General features: G+C 43.9%; 1 protein-coding gene across 1 annotated transcript in view; it reads right to left on the bottom strand.

Annotated features, from left to right (window-relative positions):
* Nucleotides 1-17,359, bottom strand: part of LOC124606107 (aminopeptidase N-like) — a 57,107-nt gene that overhangs the window by 21,913 nt on the left and 17,835 nt on the right. The window contains exons 4-5 of the mRNA XM_047138072.1: nucleotides 9,675-9,824; nucleotides 4,480-4,791 (exon numbers count right to left, since the gene is read on the bottom strand). Of these exons, the coding sequence (XP_046994028.1) occupies nucleotides 4,480-4,791; nucleotides 9,675-9,824 (462 nt within the window). The remainder of the gene's footprint in view (nucleotides 1-4,479; nucleotides 4,792-9,674; nucleotides 9,825-17,359) is intronic.

The following is a 17,359-nucleotide window of genomic DNA, read 5'->3' on the forward strand; positions in this document are numbered from 1 at the left end:
TCATACATCTTGCTCACTAGATGGTAGAGTTTTGTTAGGCCTGGCTCTCGCAAGGCCGTCAGTAGTTCTAGTGCAATGCTGTCTACTCCCGGCGCCTTGTTTCGACTCAGGTCTTTCACTGCTCTGTCAAACTCTTCACGCTGTATCATATCTCCTATTTCATCTTCATCAACATTCTCTTCTATATATATTCTCTTCAATATAAACAACTACTGAATTTTTATGGATGATAATGCACCGCGTTACCATGCCGCAGTTGTCGCGATTGGTTTGTAGAACGTTCTGGACAATCCGAGCGAATTACTTAGCCATTCAGATCACCCAACTTGAATCCCATCTAACATTCATGGGACATAATCGTCAGGTCAGTTCGTTCACAAAATTCTTCACCGTCAGCACTTTCGCAATTATGGACGGATAGAGAGGCAGCAAGGCTCAATATTTCTGCATGGGGCATCCAGCGACCTGGTGAGTCCATGCCACGTTGAGTTGTGGCACTTCGACGGACAAAAGGAGGTCTGACACGTTATTAAGAGATATTCCATGACTTATCTCATGAGAGCTAATGCTGCAAATCATAACAGAGGTGTATTTATTGATAATGATGACTGTCAACTGTTTTATTTAATTTTAAGGATGGTATACTAAGCCTGTTTGAACAGGTGAGACAGTCGGACTACGAGTCCGCCTTAGCTGCTATTGAACCGTGAATACGAAAGAGAGGGAGAAAATCTTGTACAAAGAAAGCACATGTATTAGATATTTTCAGGTAATATTCCAGTTTTAGGAACTTAATATCTTAGTATGTCTTTCTTCAATGTCATCGCACTGCTTTTGTGTTGATGATGGAAATTCAAACTGTGGGAGAGAGTCATACTGTGTACCACTTGTACGACACTGTATATCACGTATATGTTTTCCTTATTTTCAGTCCAGATGAAACCAAATGATCGAGCATACAGTAAGAACAGAAAATTTTGTAGTTCAACCCTCTAGATATGAATTGGTCGCCTAAAACATATGTCAATCCCACCAGTTACAATTAATGAAACAGGAGAATGGAATGGTAGTGGAAAGTAGAATTAAATAAAGATCAAGCGAAATAAATGATCAAACAAACAGACAAGTTGTATAGTTTGAGCATTTGAGTTGATGTCCTTATTCAAATGAGACTGTTTTAAATACAATGAAGCACTACCATTATTTATTCAAATATTTAGTTGTTTTCTGAATAGGAAATGAACATAATGGGAAACACTAATCATGCACTGTCGAGTGACTTTATAACCAACTCTTGGATGTATCGTTTGTAGAGCGTATCTCATGTTTTACGCCCTTTTGTGATGCACGCCGCGCGGAATTAGCCGAGTGGTCTAAGGCGCTGCAGTCATGGACTGTGCGGCTGGTCCGACTGAGGTTCGAGTCCTCGCTCGGGCATGGGTGTGTGTGTTTGTCCTTGGGATAATTTAGGTTAAGTAGTGTGTAAGATTAGGGACTGATGACCATAGTAGTTAAGTCCCATGAGATTTCACACTCATTTGAACATTTTTTTGTGATGCACGAGTGAAGTAAGCGCGCTGACGGGCTACTTTAAAAGTTCATTCACCGCTGTCGCGAACAAAGAGAGTACTTTAATCCAGCTGCAAAAAATGGTGAACTCCAGTTTCCGGAAATCTTGAGATTTATGGATCGTTTGTGAGTCTCTGTGGTGAATATATGACGCGAATGGTGTCGCAACACCATCATAAATAATCGTCGTACAGACTGCAGACCTCCACGTGCTACCGGTGTGCGGCACGAACGTTGTGTACGAAGCGATCCTCAGAGATCAGATTCGGCCATAATACAGTCATTGTCTTCCCTGGGAAAATATGTCTTGTCATACATGGCCATTAAAATTGCTACACCACGAAGATGACGTGCTACAGACGCGAAATTTAACCGACAGGAAGAAGATGCTGTGATATGCAAATGATTAGCTTTTCAGAGCATTCACACAAGGTTGGCGCCGGTGGCGACACCTACAACGTGCTGACATGAGGAAAGTTTCCAACCGATTTCTCATACACAAACAGTAGTTGCCGGCGTTGCCTGGTGAAACGTTGTTGGTATGCTTCGTTTAAGGAGGAGAAATGCGTACCATTACGTTTCCAATTTTTCATTGGCCAATTTTTCATCCATAAAAATTCCTTCGTCGTTTGGGAACATGAAGTCCACGAGTAGCTGCAAATGGTCTCCAAGACTACTTAAGAACCATTTAGAATCAATGAAGGTTCAGTTGGGTCAGAGGACCCAGTCCATTCCATGTAAGTCCACACCATTATTGTACCCACCACCAGTTTGCACAGTGCCTTGTTGACAACTCGGCTCCATGACTTTGCGCCACAGTCGAATCATACCATCAGTTATTACCAATTGAAATCGGAACTCATCTGAACAGGCCACGGTTTCCCAGTGTTCTAGGGTCCAACCGATATGGTCACGAACCCAGGAGAGGCGCTGCAGGCAATGTCGTGCTGTTAGCAAAGGCACATGCGTCGGTCGTCTGCTGCCTGTAGCCAACTAACGCCAAATTTCGCCGCACTGTTCTAACGGCTACGTTCGTCGTACGTCCCACATTTATTTTTGCGGTTTCTTGACGCAGTGCTGGTTGTGCGTTAGCACTGACAACTCTACGCAAACGCCGCTGCTCTCGGTTGTTAAGTGAAGGTCGTCGGCCACTGCGTTGTCTGTGGTGAGAGGAAATGCCTAACATTTGGTATTCTCGGCACACTCTTGTTACTGTGGATCTCGGAAGGATTACCGAAGCGGAATGTCCTGTATGCCAAGCTCCAACTATGATTCTGCGTTCAAAGCCTTGCGGCCCTAATCGCTTCTGAAACCTTTTCATATTAATCATCTAAGTACAAATGACAGCTGTGCCAATGTACTGCCATTTTATACCTTGTGTACGAGATATTACCGCCATCTGTGTCTGTGCATATCACCATTCGTGACCTATTCGTGACCTTCGTCACCTCAGTGTACGAGGGTGAGTCAAATGAAAACCTTAAATTTGTTATAACAAATAGAAATTTCGCGTCGTTATCCTGTAAATTGGTAAGAGTGCTACAAACAGTGTGCAGAATGGCCTGTAGGTGGCAGCATAGTGCAGATGCAGTATCAGTATAAACATGGCCGCCCCAATTGCGACTTGCACCAGGGAAGAACAGCGTTCTGTTATTCGGTTTTTGCGTAGTGAAGGTGTGAAACCTATTGAAATTCATCGACGAATGAAGGTTCGGTACCGAGATCGATGTTTGTCACAGCAGCAAGTCTACGAATGGAGTAGTAAGTTCGCAGTGGAAGATGGTCCTCGTCCAGGTCAGGCACAACGAGTTGTGACTCCACAGAACATTGCAACAGTTGAAGCCATAGTGAAGGAAAACCATCGAGTGACACTGAATAACATTGCAGCAAGTTTGTAGATTGATCATGGGTCAGCACACCACATTGTGCGTGATGTGCTTAAGTTTCACAAAGTGTCTGCAAGATGGGTGCCACGGCAGCTGACTCCTGAAATGAGAGAACGACGTGTTGATGCTTGTGAAGAACTTCTTCGCCGCTTTGAACGAGAAGGTGATGGCTTCCTTGCAAGAATCGTTACTGGGGACGAAACCTGGGTTCACTTCCACCAACCGGAAACGAAGAGAGAGAGCAAGGAATGGCGCCACTCCTCATCACCAAAACCAACGAAGTTTCGAACAGAACCATCAGCAGGGAGGGTTATGCTGACTCTCTTTTGGGACGAAAAAGTAGTCATTTTGGAGCATTATATGCCTAGAGGAACCACTGTCACCAGTGCATCATACACAGATCTCCTATAACATCATCTGAGGCCTGCAATCAAATCAAAGCGACGTGGATTGTTGTCAGCAAGTGTCCTTTTGCAACATGACAATGCAAGGCCCCACACTGCCCGTACAACAGTTGCAACAATCACAGATCTGCATTTTGAGTGTCTTCCTCATCCACCATACTCACCAGACCTTGCCCCAAGTGATTTCCATATGTTTGGATCACTCAAAGACGCAATGGGAGGAAAGAAGTTCGGTTCTGATGTAGAGGTACGCCACGCGGTGCATGAGTGGTTGCGCGAACTACCAAAAGAATTTTTTTCTAAAGGAATTTATGCACTTTTTAAGCACTGGAGGACTTGCATTAAGCATGGGGGAGATTATATTGAAAAGTGGTACAGCTTTGTACCACTTCGGTACAATAATATTTTAAAAAATATTTAAGGTTTCCATTTGACTCACCCTCATATGTTAGTAACGAAACTCGACAGCGTATCTTTGTCAGTTGACCGCCCTAGCCCTTTGGATAAAACCACCGAAATATACGCTTTGAGTACAGTGGCAAATTCTGATAAAATTTCCTGTGTTAGTTTAATCGGAGGCGGCCTAGGCAGATGATTATCGTAAGTTCGCAGCCACTCACTTGTAAGTGATCAGCCCCCAGTTCTCCATGGCGGCAACGAATGTGTCCGGCACAGCGACGTGGTCCATCTTGGTGAGGTTGCCGTGGTTGTACGGAACACGCACTAGCTGCTCCATGGAGCGGACGGTGCGTGGCCCCATCACACTGGCGTATTCTGCCTGTGCCGCCGTGTCCCTGCTCGTCCAGACAGTCGTGTTGGACTCCAGCGGCGACTGCACGCCTACGAAGTCGGACACGACCCAAGCTAGCAGGAAGGCGCTCATCACCGGCGTCTGCTCGAAGGTCAGGGTGCGCCTTCCATCTTCGTCGTCACTACAAGAGGAAGAGTTTGCGTTAATCACTAAATATGTGCACCAACTGACAAAAATTACTCCAAGTTTGCTACGTAAGATTGTCCTGGCGTCATTATTAACAGATGGGTGAAAGCAGAAGTGAGACGAACATTTTGTAAAATACCGTAAATAGTGTGTTTGTCTACCTGTGCCCACCTGTATCTCGTCTCAGCGTAACAAAGTAATTGCTATTAATTCAGGTTATTACCTCAGTTACCTAAGTTTTAGTGGTAATATCTTCACAACAGCGAAAAAGCATGTACTACGCAACAAGCAAAATAATACAAAACACGGAGTTACGCAACAGTTCTCAGACGAAACACGTACACTAAACTGTACGGATGGTGGTTATCGCTGAAACAGACCGTTTTCGGTAACACCGAATTTTTCCGTCTCCAGTTTAAGCCGAGTGTTAAACCAGCTCAAAATAACTGATTTATGAAATAATCGATTTTCGGTCTTTCATTGCTACTAGCAGAGAAACCCGGCGTTCCCCGGTTACAGCTGTGCATGGCACGCAGCATCTGAATAATGAGTCGTACAATGACATAATTTTGTAGGTAGATTCAGCGTCGTATGTGAATACTGTCTGCCCAATGTGCTGCGAATGGAGTTAGTAGCAACAAAGTAATAAATTTAAAAGTCATGCACGTTGTAGCAGTGTTCACGCATCTCGTTGGACGTCATGCCTCCTAAACTGTGACGTACAATGATACAATGTTGAACTACATTCAGTGGTGTATGTGCATTCTGTCTGCAAAATGTGTCGCGAATACAGTGAGTAGTAAAGAAGTAATAAATTACAATGACATGCCTCATGGAATACTTTTAGGCCGGTATTACGTTGTTATATTTCTTTGACAAAGAAATATGATCGAATATTTTTTAAGTTTCTTTGACAAAGATCTTTGACGTGGCACTAAAAAGGGATATTACATTGCAGTCATATTTTTCGCGCAAAATTCAAAATGTCGGACAACAGTAGTTTGTTATTATGCGATGCAGTTGCTTATGCCACAATTACGCTACTGGCCATTAAAATTGCTACACCACGAAGATGACGTCCTACAGACGCGAAATTTAACCGACTGGAAGAAGATGCTGTGATATGGAAATGATTAGCTTTTCAGAGCATTCACACAAGGTTGGCGCCGGTGGCGACACCTACAACGTGTTGACATGACGAACGTTTCCAACCGATTTCTCATACACTAACAGTAGTTGACCGGCGTTGCCTGGTGAAACGTTGTTGTGATGCCTCGTGTAAGGAGGAGAAATGCGTACCATCACGTTTCCGATTTTGATAAAGGTCGGATTGTAGCCTATCGCTATTGCGGTTTATCTTATCGCGACATTGCTGCTCGCATTGGTCGACATCCAATGACCGTTAGCAGAATATGGAATCGGTGGTTTCAGGAGGGTAATACGCAACGCCGTGCTGGATCCCAATGGCGTCGTATCACTAGCAGTCGAGATGACAGGCATCTTATCCTCATGGCTGTTACGGATCGTGGAGCCACGTCTCGATCCCTGAGTCAACAGATGGGGACGTTTGCAAGGCAACAACCATCTGCACGAACAGTTCTACGACGTTTGCAGCAGCATGGACTATCAGCTCGGAGACCATGGCTGCGGTTACCCTTGACGCTGCATCACAGACAGGAGTGACTGCGGTGGTGTACTCGACTAACCTGGGTGCACGAATGGCAAAACGTCATTTTTTTCCGATGAATCCAGATTCTGTTTACAGCATCATGATGGTCGCATCCGTGTTTGGCGACTTCGCGGTGAACACTGGAGGCGTGTATTCGTCATCGACATACTGGCGTATCACCCGGCGTGATGGTGTGGGGCGCCATTGGCTACACGTCTCGGTCACCTCTTGTTCGCATTGACGGCACTTTGAACAGTGGACGTTACATTTCAGATGTGTTACGACCCGTGGCTCTACCCTTCATTCGATCCCTGCGAAACCCTACATTTCAGCAGGATAATGTACGACCGCATGTTGCAGGTCCTGTACCGGCCTTTCTGGATACAGAAAATGTTCGACTGCTGCCCTGGCCAGGACATCCTCCACGTCTCTCACCAATTGAAAACGTCTGGTCAATGGTGGCCGAGCAACTGGCTCGTCACAATACGCCAGTCACTACTCTTGATAAACTGTGGTATCGCGCTGAAGCTGCATGGGCAGCTGTACCTGTACACGCCATCAAAGCTCAGTTTGACTCAATGCCCAGGCGTGTCAAGGCCGTTATTACGGCCAGAGGTTGTTGTTCTGGGTACTGATTTCTCATGGTCTATGCACCCAAATTGCTTGAAAATGTAATCACATGTCAGTTCTAGTATAATATATTTGTCCAATGAATTCCCGTTAATCATCTGCATTTCTTCTTGGTGTAGCAATTTTAATGGTCAGTAGTGTACATTGTGCGTGCATTTGGAAGAAAATTGGCGAAAAAAAGGAAACATACTTGGTTGAAGCTATTGGTATTACGTCGAGATGTTGAAAGCATTCATCAAAAATCGTTACGAGAGGTGAAGGGGGAGGACGTCAAGTCTTATATAAATTACATCTGTTGCGACTCTAGAGTTAAAGAAACTTTATTTCATTGTTTGTTTGCACAAGGAATTTTGTCAGTTTATTGTACAGAGCCATAGTACTCGGTGCTCACGAGACTCGGCAAATTTCAGAGGGACTGATTTCGTTATTAGCATTGCGTATTGGTTTGCCGGATTAAATTGTTTAATTTTTTTGGATTACAGTAAAACTGATTAAGCACACCATTTGCTCAACACACAGTAAATTTGCGTAACACAAACATTACGTATTTCATACTCATTGGCAAACAAACCCATAAATTTATTAAGGAACATTACAGTTATATAAAGAACGTTACATAGTAAAAAAGATAAAAGTACCTGTTGTAACCGAGTCCAAACGAATACCGAAAAACACCGGTTATTCAGAACTAATATACCGGTAAGGTTTTAATAAGCTTGATTTTTCCATCCCTATTGTGATGTTGTTGCCATCACTGCATGAAGAGTTCGTCATAAAGTCGCTGTGCCGCTCTTCCCTTACGTTCTGTGAACCCACACGCGAGGGGCATGTCGGTCAACTCTCCGTCAGCAAACCTCACTGTTAACCTACAATAAACACGCCGGAAAAACAAACCCTTGACAGAATACCGTATGGAAGCTTGAGGGTGAAGAGTATTATTGGCCCCGGGACTGGGTATTTGTGTTGTCCTCATCATTCCGTCATCATTCATGAAAGTGGCGAGATTGGACTGTGTTTAGATTGGGAATGTGTATGGGCGCTGATGACCGCACAGTTGCGCCCCACAAACCAAACATCATCACCACAGTAATATTGGCGTTACTGTTGTGAACAGCGTGTTTCGTAAGCGAAACAAGTTTGTTTTCTATCAAGACACACAGCGCATACGGTCGAAATCTGCGCTGTCGTGCAGATATAACAGCACTCGTTTGAAGCTGTTTTGTAAATGGGAGTTCGAATCTCTAAAGAATCTGAGGTTACGGGTTGAGAGCTAACTAAGATTACACTAAGGTGACAAAAGTCATGGTGTACCTCGTCGTGTCGAAACCTCGTGTTGCCTGGCGGAGCGCAGCAGCTCGACTTGTCATCGACTCAGCAAATCTTGGAAGTCCCCTACAGAAATATTGAGCCATGTTGCTTCTGTAGCCATCCATAATTGACGAAGTGTTGCCACTGCAGGATTTTGTGCTCGAACTGACCTCTCCATTGTGTCCGATAAATGTTCGATGGGATCTATTTCGGCGAGGTGGGTGGCCAAATCATACCCTTTCATTGTCCAGAATGTTATTCAAATCACTCGCGAACAATTGTGGCCCGGTAACATGGCGCAATGTCATCCATGAAACTTCCAGCGTTGTTTGGGAACATGAAGTCAATGAATAGCTGCAAGTGGTCTCCAAGTAGTCAAACATGACCACTTTCAGGTTTAGCTGGACCGGAGGACCCAATGCGTTCCATGTAAACAAAGCCCGCACTATTACGGAGCAACCAGCAGCTTGCATAGTGCTTTGTCGACAGCCTGGATCCGTGGCTTTGTGGAGTCTGCGCCACACTCGCACCATACCACCAGCTCTTACCAACTGAAATCTGGAATTATCTGAACAGATCAAGGTTTTTCAGTAGTGTAGAGTCCAACCGATATGGTCATGAGTCAAGGAGACGCGCTGCAGGCGATGTGCTGTTAGCAAAGACAGTGGCGTCGAACGTCTATTGCCACACATCGTAAATTAACGCCAAATTTCGGCGCACTGTTCTAACGTATATATTCGTCGTACGTCCCACATTGATTTCTGTGATTATTTCACACAGTGCTACTTGTCTGTTAGCACTGACAACTCTCCACAAACGCCGCCCCCCACAGTCGTTTAGTTTAGGCCGTCGACCACTGCATTATCCACGGTGAGAGCCAATGCTAGAAATGAGGTATTCTTGGCACACTCTTGACACTGTAGATCTCGGCATATTGAATCCCCTAACTATTTCCGAAATGTAAAGGCCCATGCGTCTAGTTCCAACTATCATTCCGCGTTCAAAGTCTGTTAATTCTTCTCGTGCGACAATAATCACGTTGGAAACCTTTTCATGTGAATCACCTGAGCTCAAAATACAGCTCATCCAATGCACTGCCCTTTTACACCTTGTGTACGCGATACTATCGCCATTTGTATACGTACGTATCGGTATCACATGACTTTTGTCACCTCTGTATATAATTGCCACAGCTTTCATTTCTCACTGTTGCAAGACATTTTTACTGCGTTTAAAACTCGGAAAGAAAGCCAATTTGTACATATACTCACGTGGCGCTGATCAGTGGAGTGTTGAAAAGCACGTTGTAACCTTGCTGTGGGCGGAAGGTAAACTCCCAGGTTGCCTTGATGGCCGGCTCGTCGTAACATGGCATGGCCTTTCGCGCCCCCCTCCGCTCGAACTGCGTCACTCCCAGCCACCTGCAACAGGATTTGGTCCACTGCAAGTAATTATATTACAAACTTGATATTTGAAAACAACTAACTGTTGACGAGGCTGTCTAAGCCGATGAGTTGCAATTTCTCTCCCGTAGCGATGAAGTACTGAAGCATTCAAGTGGAAAATCGTGATGATTATTTGAAACCTTAGGAAATAGTGTAGGAGATCTAAATGCAGCAGAATTACAGCTACCTGGTAAATATGTACTGTATATCTCAGATCCATACCTGCTTAGTACTTCCAGAATGAAATTTCTCTCTGCAGCTGTGTACGCTGATTTGAAACTTACTGGTTGACCGGGACTCGAACATGGGACCCTTGTCCTTTGCCGCCAATTAATCCATCTATTAAACTATCTAACCACGACTCAGGACCAGTCCTCACAGCTTTATTTCCGCCAGTATCTCATCTCCTACCTTCCAAACTTCACAGAAGTTTTCCTGCATACCTATACTTCATCTCCTAGATTCCAAATTTCACAGACATTCTCCTTCATACCTTGAGGGACTAGCGCGGTTGGAAGAAAGGATATTGGAGAGGCAAGTTTCCCAGGTTGGACTCACGGGCTGGCAAACACTTTTAAATTGCTACGAAGATTCATATCAGTGCAGGCTCCGAAACACCAGGCAGTGGCTAAGCCATGCCTCCGCAGTTTCCTTCGTTCCTAGGAGAGACTGTATACAGGGTGTTACAAAAAGATACGGCCAAACTTTCAGGAATCATTCCTCACACACAAAGAAAGAAAATTTGTTATGTGGACATGTGTCCGGAAGCGCTTACTTTCCATGTTAGAGCTCATTTTATTACTTCTCTTCAAATCACATTAATCATGGAATGGAAACACACAGCAACAGAACGTACCAGCGTGACTTCAAACACTTTGTTACAGGAATTGTTTAAAATGTCCTCCGTTAGTGAGGATACATGGATCCACCCTCCGTCGCATGGAATCCATGATGCGCTGATGCAGCCCTGGAGAATGGCGTATTGTATCACAGCCGTCCACAATACGAGCACCAAGAGTCTCTACATTTGGTACCGGGGTTGCGTAGACAAGAGCTTTCAAATGCCCCCATAAATGAAAGTCAAGAGGGTTGAGGTCAGGAGAGCGTGGAGGCCATGGAATTGGTCCGCCTCTACCAATCCATCGGTCACCGAATCTGTTGTTGAGAAGCGTACGAACACTTCGACTGAAATGTACAGGAGCTCCATCGTGCATGAACCACATGTTGTGTCGTACTTGTAAAGGCACATATTCTAGCAGCACAGGTAGAGTATCCCGTATGAAATAATGATAACGTGCTCCATTGAGCGTAGGTGGAAGAACATGGGGCCCAATCAAGACATCACCAACAATGCCTGCCCAAACGTTCACAGGAAATCTGTGTTGATGACGTGATTGCACAATTGCGTGTGGATTCTCGTCGGCCCACACATGTTGATTGTGAAAATTTACAATTTGATCACGTTGGAATGAAGCCTCATCCGTACAGAGAACATTTGCACTGAAATGAGGATTGACACATTGTTGGATGAACCATTCGCAGAAGTGTACCCGTGGAGGCCAATTACCTGCTGATAGTTCCTGCACACGCTGTACATGGTACGGAAACAACTGGTTCTCCCGTATCACTCTCCATACAGTGACGTGGTGAACTTTACCTTGTACAGCAGCAACTTCTCTGACGCTGACATTAGGGTTATCGTCAACTGCACAAAGAATTGCCTCGTCCATTGCAGATGTCCTCGTCGTTGTAGGTCTTCCCCAGTCGCGAGTCATAGGCTGGAATGTTCCGTGCTCCCTAAGACACCGATCAATTGGTTCGAACGTCTTCCTGTCGGGACACCTTCGTTCTGGAAATCTGTTCGATACAAACGTACCGCGCCACGGCTATTGCCCCGTGCTAATCCATGCGGCAAATGGGCATGTGCCAAGTCCGCATTTGTAAACATTGCACTGACTGCAAAACCACATTCGTGATGAACACTAACCTGTTGATGCTACTTACTGATGTGCTTGATGCTAGTACTGTGGAGCAATGAGTCGCATGTCAACACAAACACCGAAGTCAACATTACCTTCCTTCAATTGGGCCAACTGGCGGTGAATCGAGGAAGTACAGTACATAATGACGAAACTAAAATGAGCTCTAACATGGAAATTAAGCGTTTCCGGACACATGTCCACGTAACATCTTTTCTTTATTTGTGGGTGAGGAATGTTTCCTGAAAGTTTGGCCGTACCTTTTCGTAACACCCTGTATAACAGGAATATCAAATTACAAAACTACATATAAAACAAACTGAATGTCAATATCTAGGTTCCTAATCCATATAAGGGCCGTATCATCAGCTTTCATGATGTCTCTCTAACTCCCCTGGTAGGGACTCAAGGGGAATTCATCTCTAATGCTTGATTGTCTGGTTCGGAGCTCCACAGTCACAAAAGCTCTGTAGCATCCCATCTTCAATGAGAGTCTGCGCATCGTCCATGCCCAGTGCGAGCTCTGTTCAGTTTGACCCACAGTTTCCTGTCGAGTTCTGTGCCAGCAGTATCACAGTCATACTTTCAGAGCCACTCACGCTCTTCACGATTTTCAGTAAGTTGATAGCTCTGGTCCCACAGGTCTCTCACCCCGGTTCACTGGCACCTAGCTGTTCTACTTGTCATAATGGTGGGTTTCTTGAAGGGAGTCTACTTCGTCGTAAACTTGGTATGACTTCCTGGATGGGTAATTCTAGGTTATCCTGTAGTTTGCGGTATTCCTTAAGCAAGGCCCCATTTCCGCGGATTGCGGCTCATCCCTTCTGTCCATACGGTGTCATATGCCACGGTTAGGTCTACGAACGCGACAGATGTCTTCAAGTTTTCTAGGAAACCAACCTCTATGAAAGTTGTTAGAGCCAGTACCTAGTCGCAGCAACTTCTCTGTGGCCCAAAACCAGCTTGCTCAGCTGGGATACGCTCCAGAATGAAGCCGCTAATTCTATTATAGATGAGCTTCTCCGAGAGTTTGTAAGTACAGCTCAAGAGGGAAACTGGTCTGAAACTTTGAGGGTGGTCAGCTGGTTTATTTGATTTCAAAAGTGCCGCTATTTTGGTTCTCTTTAGCTCGTTAGGGAATGATCTACTATGTAGGATGTTGGAGAAGAAGCGGACCTGCCATTTTTTTTTTTTTTAGCCATTACCCATGTTTATCATAAATTCCGGGTGTATATCATCCAGACCAGGTGCATTACAATGTTTAGTTTGTTTCAAGGCCTCATACAATTCAGCTATTGTAAATGGTAAAGATAAATTGGATTCGTTCGGGCACTGAGCTTTTACAGACGCGAGTTCTTGTTTTATTTTGGAAGTATGTTGTTTGTCACTGGATGATCTAGATCTTTCAACTGTATGGTTAGCGATTTGGTTACCTGAAATACCAGGTTTCTGCCTGGATTTATTGGAGGATCCGCCAAGCTTACGCAGAAGACTCGATGCCTTTCTAACCTGGCGGACGTAAAGCTGAAAGGACGGGTCTTGAGTCGCGGTTGGATGGCGCCGTCTGTGGAACACCTGTCCGCGTGGGACAAGGGTTCCACTTTTGTTTTAGGTAGATTACTGTTTTTTTTTAAATAATACAACTTAAATAGAGGAGAAAGGTTTTAGTTCTTCAGAAGATAGGAAGAAGAAAGGTCTGAAGAATGTGAGTGCGGAAAGTGATACACTACTCGTGAAAAAGAAAAGTAACTCCCTCTAATATTACTTTTGACCATGTTTGTGTTTTTAAGTTAATAATGTTTAATGTCTCATTTTAGTGTGCGGGAATGTTAGTTGAAAAATGGAAATAATCAGAATGGGTATTTTCTGCTTTTAGTTCCTGTTGCGAGAAAGTCTGTAGGAATTCGCAGATAAGGTGGGCTGCACGAGTTGCCGATGTTTCCACCGGCATCGTTTAGCTGCTTAAAAAGCCTGTAACGGTGAAATGCTGTAAGAAGTTGCCTCGGTAATACATTAACGGCAGAACTACCACTGCAGAAAACACACGGTCGAGAGGACCTAAGCAAGAGGATTACTACGGCGTGGCCCCACGATGGTGCTACAAAACTTTGCAGAAAATGAGAACACGTATACCAATTCTAGAAGACTATTATTAACAATACCAAGGCAACTTGTCATTTTACAGCCGGGATTAGTAGGCAAAGGATTTTCCATGGACTGAAAACTGTACTGGACGCAGAGACTTCGACGAGATATCTGACTTGGCGGAGATCTAGTGTGTACACGCGTATGGCGACAGGACTGGAGGCGGCACGGATATAACTGAGCGAGAACAGGCCTGGGAAATGACCAGCCGCCCAGCCGACGTAGCGGCGGGGCATTGTACTTCGTCATCCGAATAACACTGCCACTGGGTGGAGAATACAGCGAGGCTTTCTGATGCAAGGGTGATTGTAATAACTAGGGAGTGAATACCAAACTTTTGTGGAAGTATCCTGCTTGCGATTTCAATGACGGAGTGGAGAGGGACGCGCTATTGTTTAAATACAGGGTGTCCAAGTCAAACATATGATAATATAATATGTAATAACTTGAGAAATGATTGAGACTTTCATTGACGGTATGTTTCTACAAGCGTGATAACTCATTTTTTCCTCGTACCTAATACACCTCTATATGCGCACCTTTAGTGGCGCGATGGACATCTAATCTGTATTCCACTTCTCTTCAAGCGTTTTGAAGCGTATCAAGCGTAACATCTGCAATAGCTGCGCGAATGCGATAGCCCATATCTGGTAGATCACGAACTGATGTCTAGTACTCTAGATTGTTCATAAACCCTCATAAAAAATCAAGTGGTGTATTGTCTGGACTTCTAATGGGGTAAGCAATCAATGAGTTACCTTTCCAAGTCCAGAGATCTGGGAACTCATGATCCAAGAAATTCGTCACATCAGGAGGAATTTGTTGCACATTTTACAGCTCCAACATGTCTACGTACGTTGTTGCGTTAACAGTACGTTCCATGAAGAGGAATGGGCCTATAATCCTGCTCTTCAAAATCCATACTTCACATTCAAGTTCGCACTCAAACACTTCGTGGGGTGGTTAAGTTCCCCGTGTGTGTCAATTGTGCATGTTTACTGTGCCAGAAGTGTTGAACAGACGAAGATGAGAAATAAACGAAGTCGAGGTATGCCTGTCTGTCTTAATGGTCTCTGTGAATGCTTCTGTCGCGGCCTGACGCAGGGATCGATTTTGTGACAAAGCTGCAGTTTGTACGCCCGTAGATGCAGCCTTTCGTGCACACCACGTAGTGTACTGTCGAACTAGGTAACTGTAACTGCCTGCGTTCTTGTCAGATTGACTTACTAGGGCTACGGATTAATTCAACAGTAGCCTCTGAAACTGCGTGGCGCCCGATATCGAACGAAAACTCCGTTTCCCGAACGATCGCAGTCCATACTCACGCAAAAACCGCGTTGTACCACAGTAACTGACTTCAGCTTCGTGAGAGGAAGCATACAGAACACTTTCTGCTGTGGAATCCACATGGCTAGTGACTCACGTTTACGCGAAAAAAAAGTTATGCCCATTCCACACTTCACAAACTGCCACAAGCAAAGACAAACCATTTTGAGTTACCATATTTGTAGAAGCAAACGCTAAAGATATCTCAATTAAATGTTAAAGGAGACACCAAAAAATTTCACAGAATGTTTGAAACACAAATTCTGCACTTAAAACTTTTCAGTAGCTTTTCAAGTATGTTTTGTCACAATAATGAAAGGAGAACTACTCAGACGTGTAACATATAAGGCAATTATTGTGCATCAGTATGTTGTACACGTGGCCTTTTTGCTAAGTATCACTTTTACGATCATAACAATTTCAAAAATTGTAATGAAATGAATAACAACTGCCAGAGAAAGCTTTTATAATGTGGCTTCATACGATAGGCTTAGAAAGCGAGAAAACCTAATACGTATGAATCTTCAGACAAAAGTATTGAAAGAGTTATCAAGGCCATTTTTTCTTCTCATTTATTGTCGTCTTCTCCTATGTTTGTCATGGGCCATTTGAAAAGTCACAAAACTCACTGTGTTCTGCAAGAATGTGTTGTGCAAGTTTTTGCAGATCTTACACTTTCTTTATTGAAACAATACCGGTGATGTGTGCTTCTCATGAAGTACGAGCGTTGCTGCATTTAAGACAGAATGTGTACTTGACTAGCCCACCAATATACTCAGCAGCATTCATATGCAGTATGCTTCAATTATGACAACTGAGAAGTACTTTTATTTATCTCAGGAATACTTCTTCCTGCTGTCTCATCTGACAGACATACCTTTTTATGAAGCGTCGTCCATCATTTCTTGAAAGATAGAATATCATCTAAATTCACCACTTTGATAGATAAAAGTCAAGACGCACAGCCCTTTTTCATAATCTCAGAGTATTCTTCTACTGTACACATTCTGTCACACTTTATGATGAGCCGTTTAATAGCCTCAGAGTCTCTGTCTTAGAGCAGAATGTAATATCCTCGTAGAGGAAAATGGTTATAGCTTTTAACGTATTATTACCAGCCGTATTAAGCAGAAAACGAAACAGTGTATGCTTCAAATTGCTTTAAGCACTATGGGATTTGACATCTGAGGTCATCAGTTCCCTGGACTTAGAACTACTTAAACCTAACTAACCTAAGGACATCACTCACATCCATGTCCGAGGCAGGATTCGAACCTGCGACCGTAGCAGCCCCGCGGTTCCGGAATGAAGCGACTAGAACCGCTCGGCCACAGTGGCCGGCAGAACCAGTGTATGTTTTACATTTTGCGCAGTATATGTGTCACTGAACAATATTAGATGCTGCACATTTTGCTCTTTACTATTTTGGTGAATGTTGTCCAACAAAACGCTGCAAACTTCACTAGGAGTTCTCTTGCAAATTACTTCATGGTGAACATACAATAGGAACAGTGGTACAAAATCAGAAGTGACATGCATGCAATCAAGCTTTCCATAAAAAAATAGCCAATTCCCCATTGTGCAGAAATGGAACAGCTGTTGTAAATATGTCCATTCGGCATCTTTCAAGGTAATTAACAACCAGAGAAAGCATGTTCCAGTAGTTATATGTCTGATTCTTCTACATAGTGCATGGAGTTACACTGCAGCTATCTGTTGAGGCAAAGAAACGAAAATTTCGAATTTTATTACATGTGCCCTTTCTGCATCTTGCACTTCATTTGTAATCGTAGAAAACTCCTGATTAACTACACTTTAATAACTGGATACTGTATCAATCCAATTGAAACTGTAAAAATGTTATTTTCTCTAATTCGGTTTCTCTCTGTGTGTTTCCACCTCGGCAATTAGCATGTACGTGTTAATTGGCAACCGATCTTGCCCAACTAATGACACACTTGTATTTCACTGTTCCAACAAACGAACCGCAGATTGTAATCAATTCGAAAGAGGTTTCAAGGAAGTCTTGAATGTTGGTTGCCCTTCTTTCACAGATTTAGA

This window comes from Schistocerca americana, chromosome 3 (genome assembly GCF_021461395.2).
Source record: "Schistocerca americana isolate TAMUIC-IGC-003095 chromosome 3, iqSchAmer2.1, whole genome shotgun sequence".
Classification (NCBI taxonomy): Eukaryota; Metazoa; Arthropoda; class Insecta; order Orthoptera; family Acrididae; genus Schistocerca; species Schistocerca americana.